The sequence below is a fragment of the Podarcis raffonei genome, chromosome 8 (genome assembly GCF_027172205.1).
Source record: "Podarcis raffonei isolate rPodRaf1 chromosome 8, rPodRaf1.pri, whole genome shotgun sequence".
Lineage (NCBI taxonomy): Eukaryota > Metazoa > Chordata > Lepidosauria > Squamata > Lacertidae > Podarcis > Podarcis raffonei.
Window position 1 is genome coordinate 32,647,175 of NC_070609.1, and position 26,637 is coordinate 32,673,811.

The 26,637-nt window shown below is 41.5% G+C and overlaps 1 protein-coding gene across 6 annotated transcripts; it reads right to left on the reverse strand.

Moving 5' to 3' along the window:
* On the reverse strand, positions 1 to 26,637 carry SPOCD1 (SPOC domain containing 1). 6 transcript variants are annotated; one of them, XM_053398972.1, is made up of 16 exons: positions 26,371 to 26,636; positions 23,960 to 25,472; positions 22,869 to 22,922; positions 19,638 to 19,742; positions 18,776 to 18,928; positions 16,722 to 16,824; positions 13,760 to 13,895; positions 13,233 to 13,392; positions 12,742 to 12,858; positions 12,185 to 12,310; positions 11,415 to 11,532; positions 10,981 to 11,122; positions 9,348 to 9,501; positions 6,379 to 6,468; positions 3,816 to 4,002; positions 1 to 2,038 (listed from the first exon to the last, which is right to left on the reverse strand). In XM_053398972.1, exons 2-16 carry the CDS (start codon positions 25,253 to 25,255, stop codon positions 1,245 to 1,247), a joined length of 3,735 nt encoding a protein of 1,244 aa, XP_053254947.1. In that variant the 5' UTR covers positions 25,256 to 25,472; positions 26,371 to 26,636; the 3' UTR covers positions 1 to 1,244. The 6 variants fall into 6 exon arrangements, with proteins under 6 accessions (XP_053254947.1, XP_053254945.1, XP_053254949.1 ...); XM_053398970.1 differs by having other exon boundaries at positions 26,360 to 26,636; XM_053398974.1 differs by lacking the exon at positions 12,185 to 12,310 and having other exon boundaries at positions 26,360 to 26,637.

Genomic DNA, 26,637 nt, shown 5'->3' on the forward strand with positions numbered 1-26,637 from the left:
TTATAACAATTAACAAAGCTTTTATTGCTATGAACAGCTTAACAGAAAAACAGAAAAATCTGTCATGCTAGCATTCTGTGTGCAGATAACACCAGTACCAACCCAACTTTCATCTTATAACATCAGTTTTTTTACCACTAGGGTCACCTTCTCTTACCCCACACAACCACATCTAATTTCAAAAAACCCCAGAAATAGTGGAACTTTATTCACTTATATCTCTCACCATCAAACCCTTTTGTTCAGGAAATTATTAAGCATGAATCTGCATGGTCATACTGGAGAATGCTTGTTTTCAGGCTATACTGAAAATGTGTTTGTGGTGTACCAATCAGCTTTGCCACAGACAGTTTGAGATTTTGCATGCCAAGGCTCACACCATTTACAGAACCAATCAAGATGAACCACAGTGGCAAATGCATTATTTTAAAACCCAGATCTGCTCTGATCATTTAGAAACGAGGGAGTCCAATTTGAAGGGTAACGGAGGGTGATAAACCTTCCACCACTTGCAGCTTACACTGTCTGTTCCCCAATGTGATTTCCCCCTACCTGAATGCTGTTGTTGTTGCCAATAGAATTCCCACCTGCTGTTTACAATATGGTTGGCAGAGATACAAGTCTCAATACATTGACCTGCGACTGTTGCATTCAATTTGGTAACAAGAAAGCTTTCCAGGAAAATAGAGGTGGCCCTTTAACAAGTGGTGTGCAAACATTACTTGGCAAACCAGTCCATGTGGTATCATCTTCCTAACAAAAGGTGAAGATCACATTATCTCTCCCACTGGTTCTCCAGTTTTCTGGCCAGGTACAGAAGCATGGCAAGATTCTCCGTGGCAGGACAATACAGCTGGCTGACTGACCAAAATTGTTACGTGAATGCTTAGTAAAGTTGGTCATCAGTATTCACCTCTTAGTGGCTTGCAAAATCATCCCCAATGGTCATAATGTTTTTTTCACCACGAGCACATTCTGAATATTGATCAAATCTTGCCAGAGGGCAAGGATTATGAGAGTCATGAACAACAACAACAAAAGCAAATATATATTTAAAAAGTTGGAAAAGCACAAATCCAATATTAGGTTTCCTCCCCCCCCCCCCCGCTTTTTCCTGAGATAAATTCTTAATTGCATTAGAAGATGGCTGCTATGCCTCACCACAATCTTTAAAGCCACCTTTCCCTTTCTTTGCATTTTGTTTTTAAACAACTACAGTTTAGTCCTTGAGGGCCACAAGGCTCTTAGGGCATCTGTGCATTAGGCCCCTGAGTCTGGAGATGGGACTCAACCTGCTGGATGAGGGATAAAGTTTCCTGCAACAATGAGTTGGGTTCTCCAGCAACATATGCAACGCAAGGAATCTGGGGCGAAGATAGAACCTGTGACACTTCGCAAGGTGGCAAAGCATCAGCACAAAGGATGCTCTGTAAGAATGAGGAATCTATTATGTTTGCTCCATCTGCTTCATGTTGATCTGGGCACACAGGCTCAGCAGACAAAAGAAGCTCAAGAGTCTTCCAGATATATGATTGATCAGAATCACCACAGAGCTGCACATGATCCCTGTCCTGATGTGGCTGTGCTCCCAAGATTCCAAGACTCAAGTTGTTCCACTGTTCCACTGCCCAAGAACTACTTAGTGACTGGAGAGTATCACCTACAGGAAAGTGATTGGCTTCATTTCCTGCCTCTTCATGCCGCAAAGAGGAAGGATCTCTATGAAATGTCTCTCCACCAAGCTCTTCAGGGTGAACAAAGACAGCATCAGCTGATAAAGGCTCTTGTCTTGGAAGGACTAGCAAGGGCCCCTCATTTCCACAGAGAAGGCTATCTATGGACAATTGTGGTGGTGGCCATGTCTGGCAAGTGTCCACTTGTGGAAGAGAAAAGCTATCAGCTCCAGTGCTGTCCTTTAAAGTGATATTCTTTCTCCTGGCTTTTGGTAAAGGATTAGACATTGTTTCCAAACTGCCTGTACATGTTCTCTTGGGCAGAATTAGTCCCAGCAACAAAGAAGGGTGGCATGGCTCAAGCCCTATGGAAAGAAAGAAAGCAAATAAACGAAATAACATGTTTCTGTAACTCTAGTGACAACCCAGGGACAAAAGCATGAGAATCTCAGCTGTTCTTAAAACAGGTGCCTTAGCTCCTAGAAAACTACAATAATTTGACTGCAGCATGCACCCTGACATTTTAAAAGCAAACTGGGGGGAGGGGCAAATCATTCAATAATTTAAAAAAATCAAGTCCTTAAACCCACTAGCAATCATCTAACCTGTTTAGAAAAAAGCAGACGTGTACTGCTTTAGAAAATGTAAAATTTATGGTGTGTGTCTAAGGGTTTAACACCAGACACAGACCGAAGTGATGTAGTAGAATAATCCTTATTATGAAACTTCATTTACATGATGGAATCACTTCAATCAATTTGGTGCTTCCCACTGCCCTGCCTGCCTCTCTTCATCCCCTCACATCAGTCCTAGGAAATAGCATTCTTGATAAATGGACACATGATTCCCTAGCGCTTTGCAATGAGAAATAAAAGGATACCACCACTTCCAAATGTCAACAAATACATTTTAATATCCTGCTCCAGCCAGATGATCAAATTCTGTGCTGTCTCAGAATAGGCATGCAAAGGTCATATCAGATAACATGATGAAAAAGGCCAACAGCAGAGGGATTCAGAAAAGTGGACTTTTTAAGATGACCAGCAATTGAAGGATTCTGCTCAGCGGGGCATATACATATCTGCCTCATACGCCAAACATTCAAGATTCGTTTTCAAACTCTGGGAAGCTCCATCACTCCAGAAGCTCCAATGTGCATACAGCAGTTCCAATGAGTACAGGCAGCTCCAAAAAATCAGTAATGATCCAATTTGCTACACAAACCAGCTCCATGCGCATACTGGAGTCAGGGCCAACATCTAGGGAGGACTCAGAAGCCCCAGAATCCTTCAGTGTACTTCTTATTTTCTTTCCATGGCCTGTATTCTCTGGCAGATATTTTGCAATAATATATGCTAAACATCTGTTTCCTAGTTCCAAAATTTGGATTTGTTTTGGTAGCAAATATACAGAGCCTTGGCACTCTTGCCATTAGCACATGGCCTGGGTATTTTTCACTGAGTTACTCCAAGGGATATGTCATTCTTCACACCATCCAGTACGTTATCTCTGGTGAATCAATGAAAATAATAAATGAATGGAAAGAAAACCTACCCACGTGACTGAAAAAATGAAAGTTTACTAGCCCCTTCTCTCTCCCCACCCCACTTTCTCCCCAACTCTCTTCTCCCCCAACTGATGTACTGTATACATCAAAGTTTCACATTGAATATAACTGATCTGTAGAAAGAACTTTATGATCTGAAAATAGAGATGGTGTATGTACTTTTGTAACCCCAGAAAATCTTTAATAGAAAACATTTTTTTTAAAAGTCCTCTTGTTCGCTTTTACACCTTCTGCCTATCAGTGTCATTAGATTTCTACAAGCTTCTGTATGCTGAGAAGTAAAATTTCTCTTTTGTTTACCCTCTCTGTGCCACGGTACAAATAATCCTCTATCATGTCCTTCCCTCCTCGGTCTTTCCCACCCCCAATCTAACAAAACTGCTTATACAAACAAAATTCATGCAGAAAAGAAATTGTAGTAGAATAGCCATATTAGTTTACAGTGGAAAGGAAAATCTGAGTATTGACTTAATGTGGCACAAAGTGTGTTCTCCAGAAAGATATCTATGATAATTGTTCAACTCCACTTCCATGAACTTCAAGAAAAAGGAGAAAGATTTGTTCCCAGTTCCTACCTGGACCACCAAATGTGTGCAGTTTAGAAGGCACAGGCTGGTAAGCTGCTAATGGCACCATGAATATCTCCATCTGGTTGCTGTCCACGATGCCATATCTTTGTTTATTGTTCAAGTAGGAATAGAGCGTGTTATAAGAGTCGAAGCCTTTGGGTAAGCTGGGGTGGAATCTTATCACTCCCATCTCCTGTGCAAACATGGGAAGAAAAAGAAAGGAAGCAATTATCAGGGAGTACCCAGCTCCTATGAAAAGGAACATTTTGCCTATTGAGCACCTACTCTTCTTGTAAGTGTCAGGGCATTCAGGCCCACACAACACAGCTGCCAGATCAGGAGGGGCTCTGTGGCTGAAGTGCTTTTCACACCTCCTTTGGAAGAAAGCCTAACACCTCCCTTCTGCCATCTGACTTACTGCCGCTGGTGCACCACTGTGGCCTCAAGCAACCCTACAGATCAGGTCAGGTCGGGATGAAAATTTCTTCAATCAAGAATAAGGGTAGCAGCAGGGAATGGCACATCAAGTCCGGGGCCTGGAAATCACATCCACTCCTGTAAGATTAGGTCATGCTGGACTGTTTCTAGCTGCAGTTTGACTCAAAGCCAGAAGGCAGGGCCTGAGGATGAGTGTCTTATCTGGCTCCCTGCTACCACTTTATAGTTGTTGGTAACTTCTAGGTTGCCACATCTGGCAGCAACTGGGGGTGGGTTGGGGGACATCAGATGCTGCACAAGATATCTGGGAGTTCCCAAGTGGTGTCCTCTCCAGTTGCAGCCTCTCTGACAGAGAGGGAAGAAGAATGCATTTAGTTTCCAGTGGATGTGAGGCTTTCAGCCCTTCTATTCCCACATTAAGCTTCTAGTTTTTGCATTCTTCATCTCTTTCGTTCTATTTGTACTTTTTTTTTTTTGTATACATTGCTCACTTCTAGCCATTAAGAGGCTCTGAGAAAGAACCTTCCCTAATCAAGGCAGGAAGATGACAGAAGTTCAAGAAAGATCCTGCATCCTCAGAAAGTGTTTGTTAGCCCTACCTATTCCGGCCCACAGTCTGGTCCTTTACTATCTGCAACTGCAACACTTCTGGAAACAGGAAAGCGTAACAGAAGAGAGTTCTGGATGGTGCTGACATAATAATTTTTTTTACTAGGAACTACCAACATAGTAAGATAAAATCCTTGTATAATAATAATAATAATAATAATAATAATAATAATAATAATAATAATTTATTTATACCCCACCCATCTGGTTGGGTTTCCCCAGCCACTGGGCAGCTTCCAACAGAACACTAAAATACAATAACTTATTAAACATTAAAAGCTTCCCTAAACAGGGCTGCCTTCAGATGTCTTCTATGGGTTTCTTTCCTTATAAATGCCCCACCACCATCTGTTTGATGAAACAGATTTGCATGTATAGGAAAGGCAAGAAGTAATTACTAAATTTGTTCTTTAGCTCAGAAATTACAGATGTAACTATCAGGAGGCCCTAGATTGCTAAGAGCAATGTTATTCACCTTCCAATCTAGCTACAAGGGCTCATACTGTTCTTTGATTTATGCTGCGCATCTGGTGTTGCAGTATACTGGGTGTTACTTACTTACTTACTTACTTATACACACACACACACACACACACACACACACACGGGCTGGGCAATATGATGATATATCATCCAAAACCAGTTTGAAGTCTATAGCGTGATAGTTTCATAGTTTTTGATCAGACAATATGTCATGAATATGTCATGTGTGTTAGGGCTATGCAATATATCATCCAAAACCAGTTTCAATACCATATCATGATACTGGTTTTATCATTTTTGACCTGACAATATATTGTGAATCACAATGTGTGTGTGTCTGTGTGCTATGCAAAAATCACAATGTGGCGAAAACCGTAAAACCAGCCGATGCCTCTACATAGCTCCATTGTTATTTCAGACATTATGATTTATCAGTATATTGCAATGTTTAGCTGGTGATATATCACAAAGTTGAAAAGCAGATATCGCCCAGCCTTACTGTTCACCTCTACATAGTTTCAGCCTTATTTCAGACACCGTGATATTGGTATATCACAACACTTAGGTGGTGATATATCACGATGTTGAAAACCAGATATCTCCCAGCCCTAACACAAAAACCTTAAAACAATGTCATTAAGCTACAACCCTGAAACAGTTCAGAGCAAAACTACAATCCTTGAATGATATATCCCTGGACCCAAGGACTCAGTGGAAATATCAACCAGCAGAAAAGCAAAGTCTGGATGAGAGAACTTTTGTTCAGAGCTGCATCTGTGCTACCTTCCCTATACAGATGACACACACATGCACCTGCAGAATTACCTATGGTAATTACAGAAGCAAAAAATCTGCTACATAGCTGATGCTATGTAACATGTAATTTGGCTCCAAATCCCACTCTTTACAAAGGAGGATCCTGAGGAGGCACAAATCTGCATTGGATGCTCCTGATGGGGCTGTGGGAACCTTCAAGGTCAACTGTGGTATCAAATAAGCAACAGAGCCTGATTAAAATAAGAACCTTTCAGCGAGATACCTTGCTGTTTGCTGGCCATATGCTGTCTAGATAGGACCAGACATCGTCCGGGAGAATACAGCCCCTTCCCTGTAGAAGATGTGGTAAAGCCTGGATGAATCACAAGAGCATAAAGGAAGATCACTATCATAAGAGAAATCCACATGTCTGTGATTGAATTTGGTTTTCCAACAATACACTGATCTAGTGGAAACAGATCTAGAATGAACATTATCTTAGCAGCCGTTCTAGGGCTGTTTTAAGGGCAGTAGTTCTCTCCTTACTGAAGATGGGGAGTGAGGGGAGGCTTCCTAAAACTTTCATGGAAGGAATATGATTTGAAGCATGGATTTTTCATCTCATAATTTACTGTCTTAGTACACTACACCAGCTTTATGACTTATTGTCGCAATATCAGAATCCCTGGAACATCAGTTTCAACTTAACCAGGGAAGAGTAGAAAAGATACCTTATTTTGTCCTCTCTTTTTACCCTGCTGCTCTAACAGAGACAGTAAGGCCTATTTAGCTGTTGCTTATCCCTCCTCCAGAGCTATTAGGACTTGGTCAGCAACATAAAAGGGATGCTCCGATAAGAGTAGTGGCAAACTTGCTGAAAGTTCTTAAATGGGTGGAGGGAATGTGGAGGTATTGCGCTGTACCTAATCTAGCCCTGCTCATACCCAGTAGAGGCTCTTACACTTGGACTACTGGGGCACAACCCTCCCAAGGAGAATGTCAAACACATCTTTAAAGGACCCCCCCCTCCCCAATTTCAAAGCCACCCATTCTTTCCTGTCCCTCTGGAGATATTTCCATCCATCTCCTTTTCTCTGGCCAATCTACTCTCTGTATCACTTAGCCACACTTAATCCAAAAGTGTTGGATAGTAAAGAGGTCCCTCCCATGTTCCTCAAGGAGAACTGCCAGTTTTTGAGCCCTGCTAGAAAAATGCAACCTGTGCCGTTAATAAAGATAGTGCAACTCGTGCAGCACGTAGGCGAAAAATATTCAGTTGTTCAAAAATAATTTTACACCATTTATCAAATATGTGAGAAAGAGACAATTACTTACAAAGTGCCATGAAAACTTACAAACTACCTAAAATAAAATGAACTTGCAATATCATATTTATGGGCTCTGGCTGAACAGTTTCCCCTCCTTCCTGTTATGAAGGCAATCTACATTGACTAGAGAGGACCTAGTCTGTTCCAGCCTTATCAAATCATACAACTGTTCTGAGCAAACTCAGAGCCATTTCCCTGAAGGCCAGATCTCCTCATAGGTTTTAGCAGTACTTTTTTCTGGAAAAAATGTGGAGGAACTCAACACAAAGCTTGTCTGTCTGTCTGTTTGTTTGTTTGTTTGTTTGTTTAATGCGGGATCCAGTCGCAGTGCCACACACATACAGGCAGTGGTTAAATGTAAGATGTGATTAATAAACTCAAGCAAACAATGATCTGGATTAGAAATGGCCACAACTTTATTGATTACAGATATAGGTGGATTTTTGGCTCAGGCATTAGGTGTATATCTGTTTCAGGGCCCCCCCCAAAATTTTTAAATTAATTTTAAAAAGGTAAGGGAACCAAGTCCCTGCTCAAAAAAAAACCCTTGGATTTTAGTAACCAGAGAATTAACATGTTTCCTTCCCCAAAAGAGCCTTTTTATTTTAGTATTTTGTTTTGTGACTTTGCTAGAGAGCAACCAAGCAAGCAATAGCGGGCACATTGTGAGTCGTTTTCCTTTAAAAATATCTATTTTTTTATTTGGTCACTTTGCATTTATTTTTGTGAATTTTCTGGGAGAATGGTGGATAGCTTGTGTATGTATTGCAACGAACTGTGCATTAACCATTTCCCTGTAAAGGTAAAGGTAAAGGTACCCCTGCCCGTACAGGCCAGTCTTGACAGACTCTGGGGTTGTGCGCCCATCTCACTTAAGAGGCCAGGGGCCAGCGCTGTCCGGAGACACTTCTGGGTCACGTGGCCAGCGTGACAAAGCTGCATCTGGCGAGCCAGCGCAGCACACGGAAACGCCGTTTACCTTCCCGCCCGCCGTTTACCTTCCCCCCGTTTACCTTCCCTGTACTCACTCATTAAAAGTTGCAGCAGATGTTGGTAAGGATTCTTTTAATTTAGAAAAAAAAAGTGTTTTGGATAATGAAAAGTTAAAATTGATTTGGGGTGAGGATAACTACATGCAACTGGAAGCAAGTGTTCCTCACATTTTAAAACTTTTTGCATGTTTCTTTAGTTCTTTGGAAATGGATAAGTAGCTGTAATCAATACACGAATTCACAAACTTATGCTGTGAGGTCTGCCTTAATTTCTAAATAAGAGATATGCAGTCAATATTGTCTGAAAATGATACTTGAACCCTCTTGCTTAGGAGCTCTTTCCCTGTCCATAGATGTGCAAAGAATAATGGGTGTTTTCCATCAAGGAGACGGTGGCAATCTGCACGTCTGTAATGGCACACTTTCTTAAATAAGTGTTGTATGAGTCCTATTGTGACCTGCAACCTGTCATAGGCCAGGAGTCAGCTTCTCCTGCTGAACAGCAGCCTGAAGGGGGAGAAGGCAGAGTGACTCCACCAGCAGCTGATCAGCCTTCAAGGACACAAAGAAGGCACTGATGAGAACCAGCTGGCTCCAGCCTTCTCAAACAGAGCTCTCAGCAGCAGTCAGAGTCTGGAAACAAACCCTGTGGTTCCTGGCCCTACCTTGCTGCTTCCTGCTCTCCGTTTGGACCCTTGGCTTCGTGATCATCTGATTCCCCAACCTCTGGATTGTCTATGTGGATTGCTGTTTGCCCAACCCTTGGAACGGACTTGACTTTGTATGCTGACTCTGCCAGGTGCATCTCAAAGACTCTTATTTCCTGTTTGTTTGGGCTCGCACTCCACCAAGCTCTGCACGCTGTTGCTTGGCAACGGGACTATGACACAGCACTACCAAGTCAAAGTGTTACCAGCCACCACTGCTCATACCTGTGACAGATTACAGCTGGATCCAGAAACAGGATATGCTTTTGCCACAAATTGCTTCACACTGAACATGTGAATGACTCCTTCCCAGATGGCGGAGTTCCTGGGCTGCTTCTCCATTCGTCGATGTTTCTTTGGAATGTGAGGTGAGATGGGGCTAAAAGAGATGAGGAAATATGCAAATCCAGTTCTGTTCAGAATTGTAGAACTGGAAGAGACCTCGAAGACCATGTAGTCCAACCCCCGGGGCTCAATGTAACTACAACATCCCGAACAGATGGCTATCCACTCTGCTTAAATAGCTTCAGAAAAGAACTCGCCACTTCCGGATGCACGTTCCACCATCAAATAGCTCTTAGGAAAGGTCTTCTAATGTTGGCATTCTGCCAGCTCTTGAAGACACACCTGTTTACGCAAGCATTCCCCTGAACTGAACTTCTGGTTTTATTGTTTTAAAAACTGTTTTTAAATGTCATTCTTTTCAACTGCTTGTTTTATTGGGTCCAATCCAAACAGACACAAAGGAATGTGGTAAATGGAGCCTGCTATTCCTCCTGCTCCTCTCGCTGCTAGCTATCCCAAAGAGTGCAGCTATTGGCTATTCAAAGCGGGATCGGCAAGGCTGGGGAATAACATTTCAAGCTATTGGGACACTCTGTTGTGGACCTTAAGGTAGCTATCCCTGAACAAAGGAACTTCAAAGGGAAATCCCAACATGAAAGACCGAGTTACTAGAATTTGATTCTAGTTCATTTGGGCCTGAATAGAGACAATTGTTTCCTGTCCAACTACAGGTGTTATTTTACTCAGCAATGCTAAGCAGATTCTGTTATCACCAATTGTTGTAATGTTTCATAGTGTTTGCATACAGTTAAGCTCTAATTAAATTGGCACAGGCTGTACTTTTGTACTTCCTTACCAATGAACTCCAGTTTTTATACTCCCTCACTCCCCCGCCCCCTTACACACAAACTGAGAGGTATTGCAATGCATCTGATGAAGTGGACTCTAATCCATGAAAACTAACACCATAATAAATTTATTAGTCTTTAAAGTGCTTTTTTTCTTTTCTTTTCAAGAGACTAACAAAAGTACCCCTCTGGAAGTTGTTGCAATGGAAGCCATCTGTTTCTGTGGATCATTGTTTTTTAAACTTTTGTTAAGTCGGAACGTTCAGAACTATTCCTCAACAACTCAGCCAATAACAGAGGACATACTGATACCAAATATGACAGCCAACAACTACAAAGGTTCCAAAAACACCAGACTAAGTCTCAGAATTTTTCTTCTATCTGTTGGATGGGTGGTAGAAGAGTAAGAATCACATTTCCCCTATAAATCTAGATGTGCTGTGCTTTATTATCTCATTTCTCTCTTGGACCTAAAAGGCTATCCAATGGAAATTTTCCTCTTACCCTTGTATGAAGGGGAAATGGCAATGCATGCCTGAGTTACTGCTACAGCTTAAAAGTAACTGTGTTGATACCCACCAAATGAACAAAGCTTCACACATCTCAGACTGACTTATTTCTTTTAAGGTTTAATGTATCACATTTTTAAAAGTGTTGCGTTATTTATAGGGTTTCTATCTTCAATATTAAAGTTCTGGGGGTTGAGAAGTATGAATTATACAGACCTGTCCACATGAAGAGGCCTTTCTCCTTCCTCTGAGAACATGGTGCTTGGGTGCCAATGTTTGGTGGCATTTGCTTTCTGTTTTAAAGCGTGCTTGTACGTAGGTGACTTAAATCCCTGCTCGCCGCCGGCAGTAATTTGTCCTAGAAAGCCAGAAGGAACAGTGCTATTTTCCCCCCACATTAAAAGATTCTGAATCAATTTTCAAGAATCCTTTTTCTCCGTTGTCAAATTTAATTGGCAGGCCCAAGATTTTTCTACTGCCGCTTGGATTTGAAGATTGACTTTGGAGTTTTGTATTTGAAGAAATAATAAATAAAAACTCACAAACTCAGAAGGTCAGTCTTATAAAGAATGGCTGGAATCTTTAATTCGGTGGTCCAAAAAAGCAAAGCCTCTTTTTGCTGCAGAATCTTAACAAGTTTGGTAACTTACCAAAACAACTAAGATAGTTTGGATCCTCAGAACAATTCCGCTGAACATCATCTGGGTCTCTCACAGATACTCTAGGAATCTCAGAACTATGGTTCACCTCTTTGGGTGACTGTGATCCCTAAAAATAATGCAAGGTGGCAAGTTACTGTGCCCTTAACTTTTGGTTTCACTGACTACAATTAGTCTCATTAGTTAAACAACTCAATAGTCAATTAATCGGGGGGGGGCAATTAAAAGTTTGCAGCACTTGTAAGAGCTAATGTTGACTCCTTTACAGCATCTGGCAAATTATGCGGCTCTCTGATCCTATCCAGAACAGGCTCTGACCAAAGCACTACTGAAAGCATAATCAAACTCACTAACAAAAAGTCAAAGGGACTGTAGTGTGAGGTGCACCATTACTTTTCAGACCTGCACCCCCAGGGTCCCTACGCAGGTTCCGTAGTACAAGCAAGTGCAACCCATTGCTCTTCTTTTATAGTGATTACAGGAAATTTTAATGACGAGCAGGGAAAAGTCTAGGGCCACATTTAGGCTCTTTTTTTGCTGCACCTGCTTGGACTCAAGGCACTGGTGCTGTTAAGTAGTTCTCTACTACCCAACAATCTGCACAGAAACCTGTGTCAGAAATTCATCACATGCAGCTCAAATGCTTGCTTCATGCAATCTGGTTTATCTCAGGCACCTATATATTTTTCCTTGAGCATGAAATGATTTGCACAGTATATGCTCAGTTGGTTTTGCTTGTCTGGACATCACTATCTACTCACAAATATTTCTTGGAACATCAAGTCCTCTTCTGCTTCTCTCTCTATCTCTACAATGCCTTTGTGGTTGAATTTTGCAGAGCAACACCTTGGTGCTTCTTGTTCCTCTCTCTCTATTATTTCCAGCGCCTGCAAATAGCACAGTGATGTAGGCATGGCTCTAAATACGCATTTGGGGGGGGGCACTTCACATATAATGCTTTTGGGCTTACACTTGATATATAATGCACAAATGCAATAAACATGTGTTTACCAAGATTGTATCATACACATACACTTGTTATGGAACCAGGGTTGACTATGACCTGAAGCATACACTCAGTGGCACAGGTTTGCCACCACGTATGTGTGAAAGAGTCCTAAAGCTAGGATACACATGGAAAAATAAAGCCAAACATGTCCCACCGCTGGGCTTCTATTAGGACGTATTTTTCTCTAGTAAGTAAATTGCCATCAGATAAGCATAGAGCAAGCTGCTGACTCTGAAACAACTTCTGGGTCCAAGCTGGAAACTGATTCACTCTGCTTTGCCTTTTCCTGGGCATAAAATGATTACTTACACGTTTGTTCTCTTTGGCTCTCCACTCTGCTAGTTCCGGGGGTGCCATCTCAAAGGAGCTCATCTGAACTAGTCTCTTGGGGGTAATCTCCCCAAGTATTAATTTGCGGAAGAGGTACTGAAATAAAGTGAAACAAGCAATCCTCATTAGAAAGACTATTTATTAGAATAACAATAAAGCAACTTTTGCAGGTTGTTTAAAAAAAGGCTGAGAGAGTGAGCCATTTTGCATAGTCAAGGATATCTTACTAGCACAGCCAATTTAAAAAATAACAGTGATGGCCAGACACATCTTTCAACCCTAGAGAGGGAATAAAGATTACTGGATAACAAGTGTAACGAAGGGTACAAGTCAACAAAACATAGGGGGGGAATGTCTATCTTTCACCGCGATTTACAATCTTTGCTTAATAAGGAGAATCACACTGCCCATTAAAAATATCATGAGGCAAATAAAGAGTTTTGTGTGCTTTTTCATTTTGTTTTTCTGACCTGGTTTTCTGCAGATTTTAAGTTGAAGAGCAGACTGCGGTACTTGTTCTTGTAGTTTTGTTCAACACAGCAAAACCGTTTGAAAATCTCCTGCTCCACTTTCTTTGCTATCTTCACGACTGTTTTTTTCTGTACACACAGGTCAGGCAAATCATCCAACCTGAAACACAGAAGGCAAGGAATGTGTTGATTTACCTAGACAGGGCATCCACACAAGGGCTGATCTGCAAACATGCCTGCACTTTCACAAATAAACTGGTCAGTGGGCCAAGCCCAGAGTCCACAACATCTCAATGCAACAGATAAATGTGTAATGCCAGTGTGGTATAACTGCTAGTTATTGACTTGGGCCATTTTGAGGATATCATGGGATATCATGATATGTATCATGTCTTGTACTTTTTGAAGGAATGGTGGGATAAAAAGAATAATGCTACAAATGTTTCAGATTACCTTTACCACCTTACAATCAAGAATCATACATAAGTTCCTTTCCTGTGTAGACTGAGACGTCCAGGCATTTTTACCTTTTCAAAAGAGCTTCCCTCAAGGCATCCACAACCTTACGACGACTTTGTTCCTGAGTCAGCTGAGAACTGTGAACTGGAGCTGGTGCCTTGCTAGGTCCCTGGCGTCTCTTATTCTTCTTTGTCCTATCATCATCTTAGAACAAGAGAAAGAACTTTCAGATCTTCCAACATTCTCCCAAAGGAACTTACAGAACAGAAATTATATGAAGACTCAGTACTGCCTGCTTTTAAGGCAGGGGTATGGAACTTCAGGCATGGGGGCCAAAAGACCTCTCTGTATGACCCTTTGAACTCTCCAGACCACACCCATCACTGGCCTTACTTTAAAGCAAGAGCATTTTTGCCTGGTGTGCTTGAACTATGCGCCCCTTGTTTTTCTTGATGGAGGGGTGTGTGTGTGTGGAGAAAGTAGTCTACAGTACAAAGGTAAAATTTCTATTTGTTGCTCTGCCCTACCACCTACCACTGGCATGTGGCCTTCAGAACTTTGCCTAGAATGGAACAAAAATTGTTCCCCATCTGTTTAAGGGGTTAAGCTTTTCTGAAAAATCAATGGCTACATTCTCAGTTACAGAAGTGAGAAACACACATGCACTCAAAACAGCCCTCATTTTCTTCTCCCAGCTGAAGACTGCTCTCTAGTAATCAGCAGCCAAAAGCAAAATATATAATAGTACTACATAATTAAAACTTGTATAAACAATTCTTTTTGGGGAGTAATGGCCCCACAATTTTGTTTCAAGGCGCAAATATTATTTCCCCCCACTGCTGCCCCAGGCTGTGCTTGTTTTATACAACACCTTTGTATTGCTGGTTAAACGCAATTCACCCTCAAGCTAACACCTGTTGCCACTGAGACGCTACAAGATGACTGCATGATGGTCAGCTACATGAGCACTTCCCCATTTTTAACATCTGAACATTCATTGATATAGCCTATAAAAAGGAGGGGGAAGTAGCCAGCATGAGCAGACCCTGGAGTCTAGAGCTGTGAAGATGTTGTGAAATGCTGTTGCTTTCATTCCACAGTACTTGGAACCACCGAGGGATAAAAAGGAACATTTTGCTACCACAGCAAAAATGCAAATTCAGTGTTTTTTTTATCAACACTGTCTAATTTGCCTAATGTACTCCAGCTGCTGAACTGCAGCATTTTAAAATCAAAATTTGAGTTTATTTCCCCTCCAAAGTACTAGCCTCAGTCCTAGAGTAAATTTTAAAATATCCACAGAATGAAAAAAAGTGTGAGCCACAATGTGTCATAGCAGTTGTTGTTCTGGGCATAGCAGGACTCTCAACAGTTTGGTACCCATGATGAGCTTGCTTTGGTTACTGCCAGTGCTGTGATAAAACATTCAAGAAATAAAGAACTTGCCCTCTTCACAGTTCCTTCCCCAGGGAAGCCACATTGCCAACAGCTTTCTCTACACTTGGAAAAGCATCAGAGCTGAAACTATTTGAGCACACAACCCTTAACTGCTTCAGACAAGGTGTACTATAAGCATTTTTCAGTGGCTGCTTTTTAAAAAAGAAAAGAACATTCTGCCCTGAGAAAACCTTCTGACTCTAGGACACCAACAGGTGGTTTTGTAACACCTCATGGACTCAACAAGCCCTTCATCAGTCTGAAAATATCCTGGGATTTATCAAATACCATTTCAATATTGAACTGGTTACTGAAATGTTTGAGCTATATAGAAGTAGAACACACAAATCTGTAGCTAGTGAGCTCTAACTGAGCAGGGATAGGGACCCTTCTAGAAGTTATGATTGCAGGGCCCTATCCTCTTGGCCTGCATATAAAGCATCTATTTAATGCACATTTAAAGGACATGACTTTCCCACCCCACCCCCCAAAAAATCCAGAGAACTGTAGTTTAAGGGTGTTGGGAACTGCAGCTCTCTGCTACAACTGCAGTACTCAGGATTCTTTGGGGAAGTTGTTTTTTTAAATACATGTCGTGTACACAGCTTTATACCACATAAAGCACTGTGCACAGTGATACCATGAGCCCCCTCCTGCCAACCTAGCAGTTTGAAAGCACACTAGTGCAAGCAGATAAATAGGTACCGCTGCGGCGGGAAGGTAAACAGCATTTCTGTGCGCTCTGGTTTCCGTCACGGTGTCCCATTGCGCCAGAAGCGGTTTAGTCATGCTGGTCACATGACCCGGAAAGCTGTCTGTGGACAAACGCCGGCTCCCTCGGCCTGAAAGTGAGATGAGCGCTGCACACCATAATCACCTTTGACTGGATTTAACTGTCCAGGGGTCCCTTACCTTTACCTTTATTACCTATGAGCCCCAATGGATCAGACCAAAGGTCCTATGGGAAGTCGCAGGCCTGAGTGCAACTGCATTCGCCTCATGTGATTTCTAACCAGTAGCATTCAGAGGCATACTGCCTCTGACAGTGGAGGGCAAACATAAGACATCCTGGCTACATAGCTTTTATTCTCCATAGATCTGTGTCTTCGTCATTCATTCATACATTATTTGTAACACTGGTGAGAGGGAAGACTTCAGCCTTGTGAGTTCTATTCTGCTATTCTGTATTTTTGCTATATTTCCATTGGATAACTCCAATATCCACCAACCAGTCAGGCGTAAAATTGTGGCTGAGTGTATGGAGTCAATTATCTATTGTGTCTCAAAAGCCATACACTAGAATAATCTGCATATAGGAATACAGATCTGTATCTGTGTCGTGGCAAATCAGGTATATGAACAAGAACTCTTATATATATTGTTAACAAATCAATATTCAAATTTTACAAGAGGAACACAGAAACCGATATGCAACTAGCAAAAGCCCAGCCATGATAGAGAATTATTTTTAGTTGGAATTTACGGATCTACTGTAAAGCGCCCAGATATCTACCTGTCAATTTTACCTTTTGCCCACCCATGGGGACTGATGGCTAAAAGCCATACATGTTCAGTAAATAAGCAGCAACTTACCTAAATTCAAAGGCTTGTGCTGAATGACAGTTTCTGAATACAGCTTCCCTTCATTTTTACTATTTGGTAGCAGAAGAGCACAGTTGCCTTGGCTTTCCTTGTGCTGTGGGAATTGCAGTGAGGATGGTTGGAAGAAAAATGGAACTAAGTTACTGGTTTCTTTGGACCTTTAATCAGGAAAAATTGATAAAGAGACCTTTTGCTGAATAGCCATAAACGGATTCTTTCTATGAGCCCTAACCATGGCCAAGACTGGTATTGATGAACTGGAAAGAATAAAGACATGGTCCCCTTTAATTGATGGATTGAAGACATGACAGCGCTCACAACATATGAACGGATTGCTTATTAACACAGACTTCATTTGGAGAAATATATTGGCATTTGGAAATAATTTATACAGGATATAGTAGGCTATCAACAATCATATATATATTATGACAATAAGAGTACTTACATATCTATAGAAAAATGCAAGTGTAACTGATTATATTGCGGGGGCGCAATTAGTGCCAGCGCCTTCTGTAAAGAGCTTGGGTGTAACCTTTGATGCCTCCCTTTCCATGGAGGTGCAGGTTGCAGCCACAGCAAAGGTGGCATTTTTCCATCTCCGCCATATTAAGTAGTTGGTCCCTTACCTTTCTCGCCCTGATCTGGCCACAGTGATCCATGCAACGGTCACCTCCAGGCTTGATTATTGTAACTCGCTCTACGCGGGGCTGCCCTTGAAGCTGACCTAGAAACTCCAGCGGGTGCAGAATGCCGCGGCGAGGCTCCCTATGGGGTCCTTGCTGTGGGATCACATTCATCCAGTGCTTTACCCGGTGGAGTAAAGGGTCAGGTTTAAGGTGCTGGTTTTGACCTTTAAAGCCCTATGCAGCCTAGGACCCACAGGACTGCCTCTCCTGGTATGCCCCGTGGACCTTAAGGTCCACAAATGACAACATTTTGGAGATCCCAGGTCGCAAGGTAGTTAGATTGGTCGCAACTAGGGCCAGGGCCTTTTCAGTACTGGTCCCGACTTGGTGGAACGCTGTCACAAGAGACTAGGGCCCTGTGGGACCTGACATCTTTCCGCAGGGCCTGTAAGACAGAGCTGTTCCGCCTGGCCTTTGGTTTGGACTCAGTCTGACCCTTGTTTCCCTCCCCTTATGGTTTTTGATCTATGGGCTATGTTTAAAATGAGGCTGCATTTTAAATTGCATTTTAACCTGGATTTTAAATTAGTTTTTTCCTATTATGTTTTTACTGTAATTTTATTGGTGTTAGCCGGCTCTGGCCAAGGAGGGCGGGGTATAAATAAATTCTTGTTCTTATTATTTAGTCTGCTATACCCTACTCTATATATCTACAGTGGGTATGGGTGTAAATTTTTTATTCTTTTTATTCTTCTTTGCACTTTTTTCTTCTTTTTCTTTTTTCACTTTCTTCTGTGAAACTGAAATTCTCTTAATTAAAAATTAATTGAAAATAAATGGATTCTTGATCTGCTCATTATGTTAAATTTCTCTTTTCAGATAAAGCAGTGTGAGTGCTGCACAAATAAGTAATCAAACTGACAAAATAGAAATGGTACAATACTTCATATTCTCTTTACCCATCTCACCAACAGGATACCTTCTGTCTATGATAGGAATTGACAACTTGGTGCCTTTCTTGGCATTCCTAAATCAATCTGTCAGTAATATTGCTGGTCTATAGCTTTCCACTCTTAATGGTTTGTAAGTTTCTAAGGGGGAGAAGTGCAGAGATGGGTTTCTCCCCTTGTGATCCTTCCCATCCACTTAGCCTAAGTTTTGTTGTCTATGCTCTGATAACCTCTAGCCTGGATTACTGCAGTGTGTGTGATACATGGGGCTGCTTCCGAAGACGATTCAGAAACATCAGCTGGTGCAGAATCTGGCGACCAGGTTGCTCACTGGGGCAAGATGGTTTCAGCACTGACTGCCAATTAGCTTCTGGGTCCAATTCAAAGTGCTGGTTTTGACCTATAAAGCCTTAAATGGCTCAGAACCACAATATCCCAAGAACTACCTTTCTCCAGATGAACCTACCCAAACCGAGATCATCATCTGAGGACCTTCTTCCTGTGCCTCCTTCATGAGATCCAGAGGGTAGCAACATGAGAACAGGCCTTTTCTGTTGTGGCTCTCCATTTTGTGGAATGCTCTCCCCCGGGAGATATGGCTGGCCCCTTCATTATACACCTTTAGATGCCAGACAAAAACATTCCTCTTCAATCAAACCTTTGGTTGATTAACATCTGATACCCTTTTAAATCTGCTGGGAAGATACTTGGTTTGTTTTTGTTCTTATTGGTTTGTTTTTGTTCTTATTGGTTTGTTTTTGTTCTTATTTATATTACTTATTTTGTGGGTTTTATATTGTGTTTTTGTGTTGTGAACTTCCCCAAGATCTATGACTGAATGGCTGCATGCAGATTTCAGTGAATAATAATAATATTTCAGCAGCAAGGAAGGAAGTTTAAAAAGGGGATATTTTTGTTGCATGACATTTGCTTTGCTGGATTTTTCAACAAGGCAATCCACTTGACACCAGAGGCAAGATTTAAAAAACGCAACAATGAACAAAGGGATGGATGAACAAATACTCCCTTTAGCCAGCTCAGTGCTGAGAGGTATCAGTCACGTTCTCCTTTCACACAGCCTCTGCAGCATGACTGGCACCAGAGACAAGTTCGGCTTCCAACAAATTAATAAGCTTTTGACATCACTACGAAGCAGAAAGAGGCCTGAAACTTATTGCAAACTCCTATCCAATCGTCTTCATTAAAAAGGAGCTTCCTCAACTATCTTAACCTTTATTGCTGTCAGCTGCTAATCATTCTACTCAGTTATTTCATCATGCTGCTATGTAATGGGAAATATATACTGAATGGGATCTAGTAATGTGCACCTCGTCATCTGATGAATCCTCCAGTTCTATGAGCTTCCCCAAAGTGAACTTTTCATCACTGCGAGTCTGAGTTCCAAGGAGTTTGACTGTTGACCCAGACAATTCCTAAAAGAAGTAAATTATAGAACAAATAGAATCAAACAGAAAATGGTTTTAAATATAAGACTAGGAGAGTATGGGGGAGGAGTGGGAACTGTCGTAAATTCCACCATGATCCTAAAATGGATCTATATTTGGCAGCTAAGCTTTCTGCTTTATTGGATCCAGGAACAGGAATTCATACATGAGGCTAAAAGGCATTAATTGACACATTTGGGTTTGTAATGTAGGTATAATAAACTGATCAAAGCACTCGTTTCCATTACAAATGCCTCTTCTCTGATTTCTCTTTGAACATTAATAAAGCAGCAGGACAAGAGAGGGGCTCTTATAGTGTTTTTTGCCCTTTTTTGTATCTGTAATGCAGATGCAAAATCTAAAGTGGACAGACTGTACACTCAGTTTAATGTGACTCTACTTGCTACCTCACATTAATATTTACATGGTCACACAATTTTATTTTATTTTTTAAAATTATGGACAGTTCCTTATTTAAGTCACTTTGTCATTATAGTAAAAAGAAAGGTTGAGGAAAGTTTTAGTGTTATGTAGAAAAAATCATCTTAGCAACAAAAGGCAGCTGTCAATCAATATGCAGCAGAATCCTATTCAGAAGCAAAACCCATTGTATTCAGTGGAGTTTACTCCCCCAGTGTCTGAAACCTGAAAAAATTGTTGATCATATCCATTTCTCTACCAGTTAATAAGCACATGTGCCCTTCACTAGCAGTCTCACAAATTATAAACTGAAACTCATTGATTAATCAACTAACACTGTAATCACAACCCCCTCTGCATTGGACTGGGGAGGAGCCGGTTTAAGAGGTGTCACTCCACAGGTAACAGAGCTCGCAATTTGCCTGTTGGGTGAAAGTGATGCAAGTGGGATCCCCTCCACCTCAAGTGGCAGCTTGCATAAAACCCTAAAACAGGGCATTATGGGAATGGGGAAGGACTGACCTGACTTGACCTGCTAGATCTCAAGTCAGCCTCACTATCATCATGTGATGACATCAGGCCCAACCGCTGCACAAGCAAATGGTGGCAAAGTTGCATTAAGACTTTTCAGAACTTTACACCTTAAATTAAAAACATCTTCCTTGCATCTTCTGTTACCTCAGAGGAACAATATTAGAGTCAGAGGGTGTAAGTGTTTAATTAATGTTGATGTGTACCTTTGCTAAACAGTACTCAACATTATAAGAAGATCTTGGTGTTAGGAATAGACATTGCTTGAGTTACATGAAGTACTGTGTAGAACTACCATTCTAATTCCACTTCCAGCCAATCATGGAAAAGCAAGGCTTCAACCAAAAGCACTAGGATACGAGTGGTCAATTCATCGAGTCAGTGCCTGGCCGTCCCACACTGAACCACTTCTGATTTCAGAAGTGCCAACTATCTAAAGCAGAGGTTTTCAACCTTTTGGGGACCGCAGCTCCCTTGAGCAACTACATTCTTTCTGCAGCTTCCCTGTGAGGAAATGCACTCCAAGCCTCAGAAGCCCAATTATGTCACCCCTTGCCTGCAGAGTCCACAGTCCTTTACCCTTTGCCCCAAAGAGAGGTGCCTCTTCACTCCCCACTTGTCTATCCATTCCCCACAGCAAGGACTAGTGGACTGGCTGGCGGGGCTCCCTCACCCACTTGCTAGCTTACTCCAAGGCCGTCTCAGGTCCTGGCAACCAGCACCCCCTGGCCAGCCCCCGAGGCACCATTTGCTAGGGGAAGCTTATAGCCAGGCCTGCTGCAACCAACAGCCACGCAAGCCCTAGGGGGGCAGAGACGCAAGAGGGCAAAAATCCACATACAGAAAGATAAAATTAGAGAAAGAAGAGAGATGAAAAAGTGTGGTATCTCAACATCCCAGAGACAAATCTCAAGGGAAGAAGAGTCCACTAGAAGAATCTGATTTCTCTGTTCCACAATACTGGTATTTGTCAACTCATTGTGATGATTAGGATCATTTTCACCCCTCATTTCACTTCATAATTACAAAACTGATCCTCTTGGAAAGTCTGTAGCTTCTTGCTTTCCTCTCCCTTCCATTTGGCTGTTGGTAGGACAAATCAAATAGTCCTACATATGAGCTGGCTCTAGCACAGACACATCTACAAGATAGTCACAAATATAGCTGCAGAGAGAGGCTGGGCTGCAAGTAATTACTCTGAGCTGGCGCAGATTAACCTGCGTGTGCGACCGCTGATTTACACCTGTCTATTCAGTACATCCACAAGATGAAGCAGCAGCAGACTGCTCCGCAGGCCATCACAAACACATACTGGGGTTCAAAAGTAGTGCTGTGCAAACTGCCCCATTATCAGATTTTAAGTGGCCATCACAAGCTCAAAGTTAATCTGCATCATTTACAAATTCGTAGAGTTGTGTACATAACCAAATGCCTATGTAGTTCAGAACACTGAGACAGAACTACTTATTAACTTTCAGAGAACAGGCCCAGCTTTAGGCGTTGGTGTGATTCAGGGGAATATGACTCTTCACGTCAAGCCTGATAACCTCACAATCTTTTATCTGCTGTATTTCCAGAGAACACTGGAAGAAATGTCAATCTAGCTTAGTGCTGCCTACAATGGTTGGCATAGGCTCTCATAGGGACATTCTCAGCCCTACTTGGCGATGCCACACATGAAACCACTTTGACCTTTTTTTATAATCAGGTGGTACATTTCATGAAATGAAATTAAACAAACATTGGACCTGCATGCTGAGCTACAGCCCTTCTGATGTTAACATGCCCAAAGGGCTAATAATTGAAGCTGCAGTCGTAGCCCTACTTACTCCCAATTTAATGGGACTTCTGAGAAGACTGCAATCTTAAATTACAATTAGCACCCTAAAGCTGGCCAGTTTTAACCTGGAACAAGGCATCTACGGTAGGTAATTAATGGTTATTCAAGGGGATAATTAATCAGAGTTAGCTTATTTCTATCCCAGTGCTGTAGTGGTATATCCTACCTCTTTATTATTAAATTTAAAGGAGCTATGTTGCATACTGCAACTTGAGAAATAAGATGGTAAAGCCTAGAGTTCAAATACTGCATTAAAATTAGATTACTTAATCCTCACCAAACCATAACCATAAAGCAATGAGGACAGTAAGAAGATGACATACGTAAAAGACCATTTTTACACCGTGAGATTGATGTGGTCGCAGGCTTTCTTCCTCCTTGGACAGAAAGAGAACACACCAATTATAAACCAACTTTTAAAAGCAATCTGTTTTTTAGTTGGCTGATTAAGAGAAATATCTAACAGATCACCCGTCCCCCACACTCACTGTTTCCCATCAAGATCAACAAAGGACACCTTTCCAACCATCAGTGTTCAAAATCCAGATAATTTTTAAAGCGTGTACAAGTGTTCTCTGAAGCTTGCCAAGTACAACAGGAGGAATTACATTTCTTACTCTGGCGGGATTGGCTAGGGCTTTTATCATGGAATACTGTAAAGGTCTCATTTTAGGGCCAGTTTTCGTACATGATATTTTTATGTTATAAATAGTCCTGAAACTTTGATAGGATAAAATAACAAATCCCATTTTTTAAAAAAATACAAATATTCAGGTTTTCTACTTCACCAAGATTCTTAACCCAGGTTTGAAACTAATTAGAATTTTTTAAATTATTTTTTATTTTTCCATTTTACAAATATTTTGACTAAGTTTACAGTCAACGTGCCAAATCTTAATGACCCCCTCCCCCCTTTCTGCTGTTACTTACGGTGTATCTTTTACCCCTGCATATCCAATTCAAACCTGTTTACTAAATTTTCCTTTTGTATCCCCTTTAAATTGTAACTGCATGTTTTTATGTCAATCCTGCTAATGACATAAGTTGTTTACAATAATTTTTAAAACAGTCCACAGATTTTCCCTATTCTATATTAGGTTTGAAGCTAATTAGAAATCACTGGTGAAGTGAGAAGGCAGGTTATTTGGGACTTACATTTTTAGACTATTTTAACTGATACGTTTTACCAAGACTGCCAGCCTCTTTGAGCTTCCTGTCTGGCATGTAAAGGTAAGATACATATGACAAACATGGGTATTACTTAACGGCTGCTAAGGCCAGGTAGGAAGAATTTACAATAAAAAGCATGTGGAATAGGGGGAGGGAATATGCTATCCTAATTGGCTTACTCTTGGTCCCTTAACTACAGTAGTGTTTGCACCAGACTACAGTGAACATACTACTACAACCACACCTGCACAGAACTGTTTTCTTCGGCTGGTTGAGTATTCACACTTTCTTCTACATTGTTGATCTCGCCATCCAGGTCCTCTTGGTGATCACTTGATATTCTTCTTTTCTCACTGAGCTTGGTAACTGCAGTGCCATCTGTGAATGACTGATACCCTGACTTGCTGTCCAACTGTGGAAAGTCAAGACCATGATCTAAAATAACATCTCCACACTCCAGGTCTCTGAAATTGTTTTCTTCATCCGTGGCACACACAGAATCTTCCTGATCTATAACTTCATCAATTTTCAGAAGAAACCAGCAACTATCCATATTCTTGTTCCCAGACATGGTATTGTTTGGGTTTAGAGTCTCATGTTCTTCCACACCCACTTGTTCTTTGAGAAATTCTTCAGCCGATGCATCCATAGAATCTGAAACAATTCTTTCTCCTATGGACATCTCACTTTTCATTATGTCAGAAACTGTGTCCTTCAAGTCTAATTTAAGATTGGCCCCTGAAACAAAGTTAGGTTCAAATTCAGAGTTTGCTTGACATATGTCTGCTTTCTTAACAGTTGTATCAGGCAACAGAGAAGCACCCATTCTTCGGGATATTTTGGAGACCTTGGTTTCACTAAATGAATTTTCAGATGAAAAAGAGGAATAAATTTTGTGAGTCTGTAAAGCTTCTGTATGAAAAGTAGCTATCAGATTTTGACTAGTATCACTGACTGATGTTTCTCCTAAAAAGCTAGGTGATGTGTCCAGATCTTGATACTCTTGATACTGCGTCTCATGAATTGGAGAAGTATCTAAACACTCTTTCTCTTTTTCAATTTCTTCTTCATGACAATGATGGATAATGGAATTATCATGGCATGATTCCTTAGAAGAAAATCTTGCAAAAATACCTTCATCACATAGGGCAGATATATCTGTAGATTTTGTTCTTTCAGCTTTAATACCAAAATCATTATTTGTTTCCCCAGGGTCTGATTCTCCAGAACTTAGCACTTGAACAGAAGTGTCAAGTTCCAAGCCACTTTCCACCTTGTTCACTTTTTCATATTCCAGTTGTCCCCCAGCATTCTTAATCTTGGGGGATGTCTTTAGCTTTTTAGTACAATTTTTATCCAACAAGTCAAACAGGGCAACCCTTAGTTTTTCATAAATACCATCCTTCCTTTTGTTTTGCATTTTCTGTGGCAATTTCTTTGGATTCAGATGCATTAAACAATGTTTTTGTTTTCTTTGCTGGTTGGTATCTTTCAAAAGCACATAGCAAGGCTTTGTTAATTTTGTTGCTATACCTTTCATTCTGCTTGGCCAAGGTTCTGACAAAGTTTCAGAGGCCAACAGTCTGTGTGAGATTTTTTCAGATGGTACAGATTCCTTTCTGAGACCTTATCTGCAATGTCTTTCAGAGTAAGAGCTAACTGTTGCTTGTACTGTTCTTTTCCTGCAAGGTGCTCATTGACCCATGTTGTTTTCTCCACCTTGACTGCAACCTGCCTATTTCGGGAAATGCTGCAAACTGTGGTAGGAAAGAAAAGGTTTTAATTATGGTAGTGGTGTGGTATAAGGCACAGCATCAGCTCTGCCTCCTAATCCCCCCCCCAATGTCTCTAAAGACTAATGTACCCTATGCACGCTCAAAATATATAGGCTGAACCAAAACTAACATTTTTAAAAATCAGCTTTGCACATGCTCTGCAGAAGCCACACATGTGCAGAATGTACATGTTCACATTAACAGATAAGCCCAGCATATCTAGAGGTGTTCCCTCTTGCCAGATGTTGTGATGCTACTATCCACATAGAATACATGTTCATATCAGCCTAACAACTAATATCACCATCGTACACTCTTTGAAACTCCCTCCACAGGAATATAGGTACAGCCTCATCACTTAAAAAAACCACACTAATGAAAGCATTCTTACTCAAGCCTGTTTGGCAGAATTGTGTTGCATATATATATATATATATATTACACATACACACACAGTGTGCGTGTATACAATTTACACATACACACCTACGTTTTCCCCTATTTAAATAATTTCCATGTGTTTAAGTGTCTTGTAAGCTACTTTGAAAGGCCAGCATGCCCAGAAAGGCAGCTTTAAACTACTTTTGCTTTTAAAAGCTGCCCAGACTTCCACCGTCAGTAAAATAATATATATTGTTCTGGGAAGAGGATAGGCTGGCTTGGAACCTAAAGAGCTCTTCATAACCCCAATTTCCCTCCAGAGCTGACCACCGTCTCTCCTATCGATTCTAGACCACCCCTCTCCCTTCCTCACAAACGATTCAAAAAACCGAGACGGGTGTGCCAAACAGGCGCAGGATGGGGAAGAACAATGGGGGGAGGGGGAAGGAAAATGCAGAGAGTCAACAAGCACGCGCTTCTCCCTTAACGATTGCCACACGAGCCTCTTTCCCTGGCGCTGGCTCCCTCCTACGCCTCCTCGCGCTCCACGTGCAGCGCCGCCCACGCCAGCACGACGCCAAGACGGGGCGGGGATAAATAGGAATCTGCGCCACGTGATCTTGGATCAAGCGGGAAACTTGCAGATTCTTTGCCTAGACGCACGTCACAAAGAGGAGGAGGCGAGGCTTGGGGTTTGAAAACGAAAGGCCGTTGGCCGGCTGTTAAGAGTTGTGTGGGCGGGGCCTGCCTGGGCAAAATTGACAGA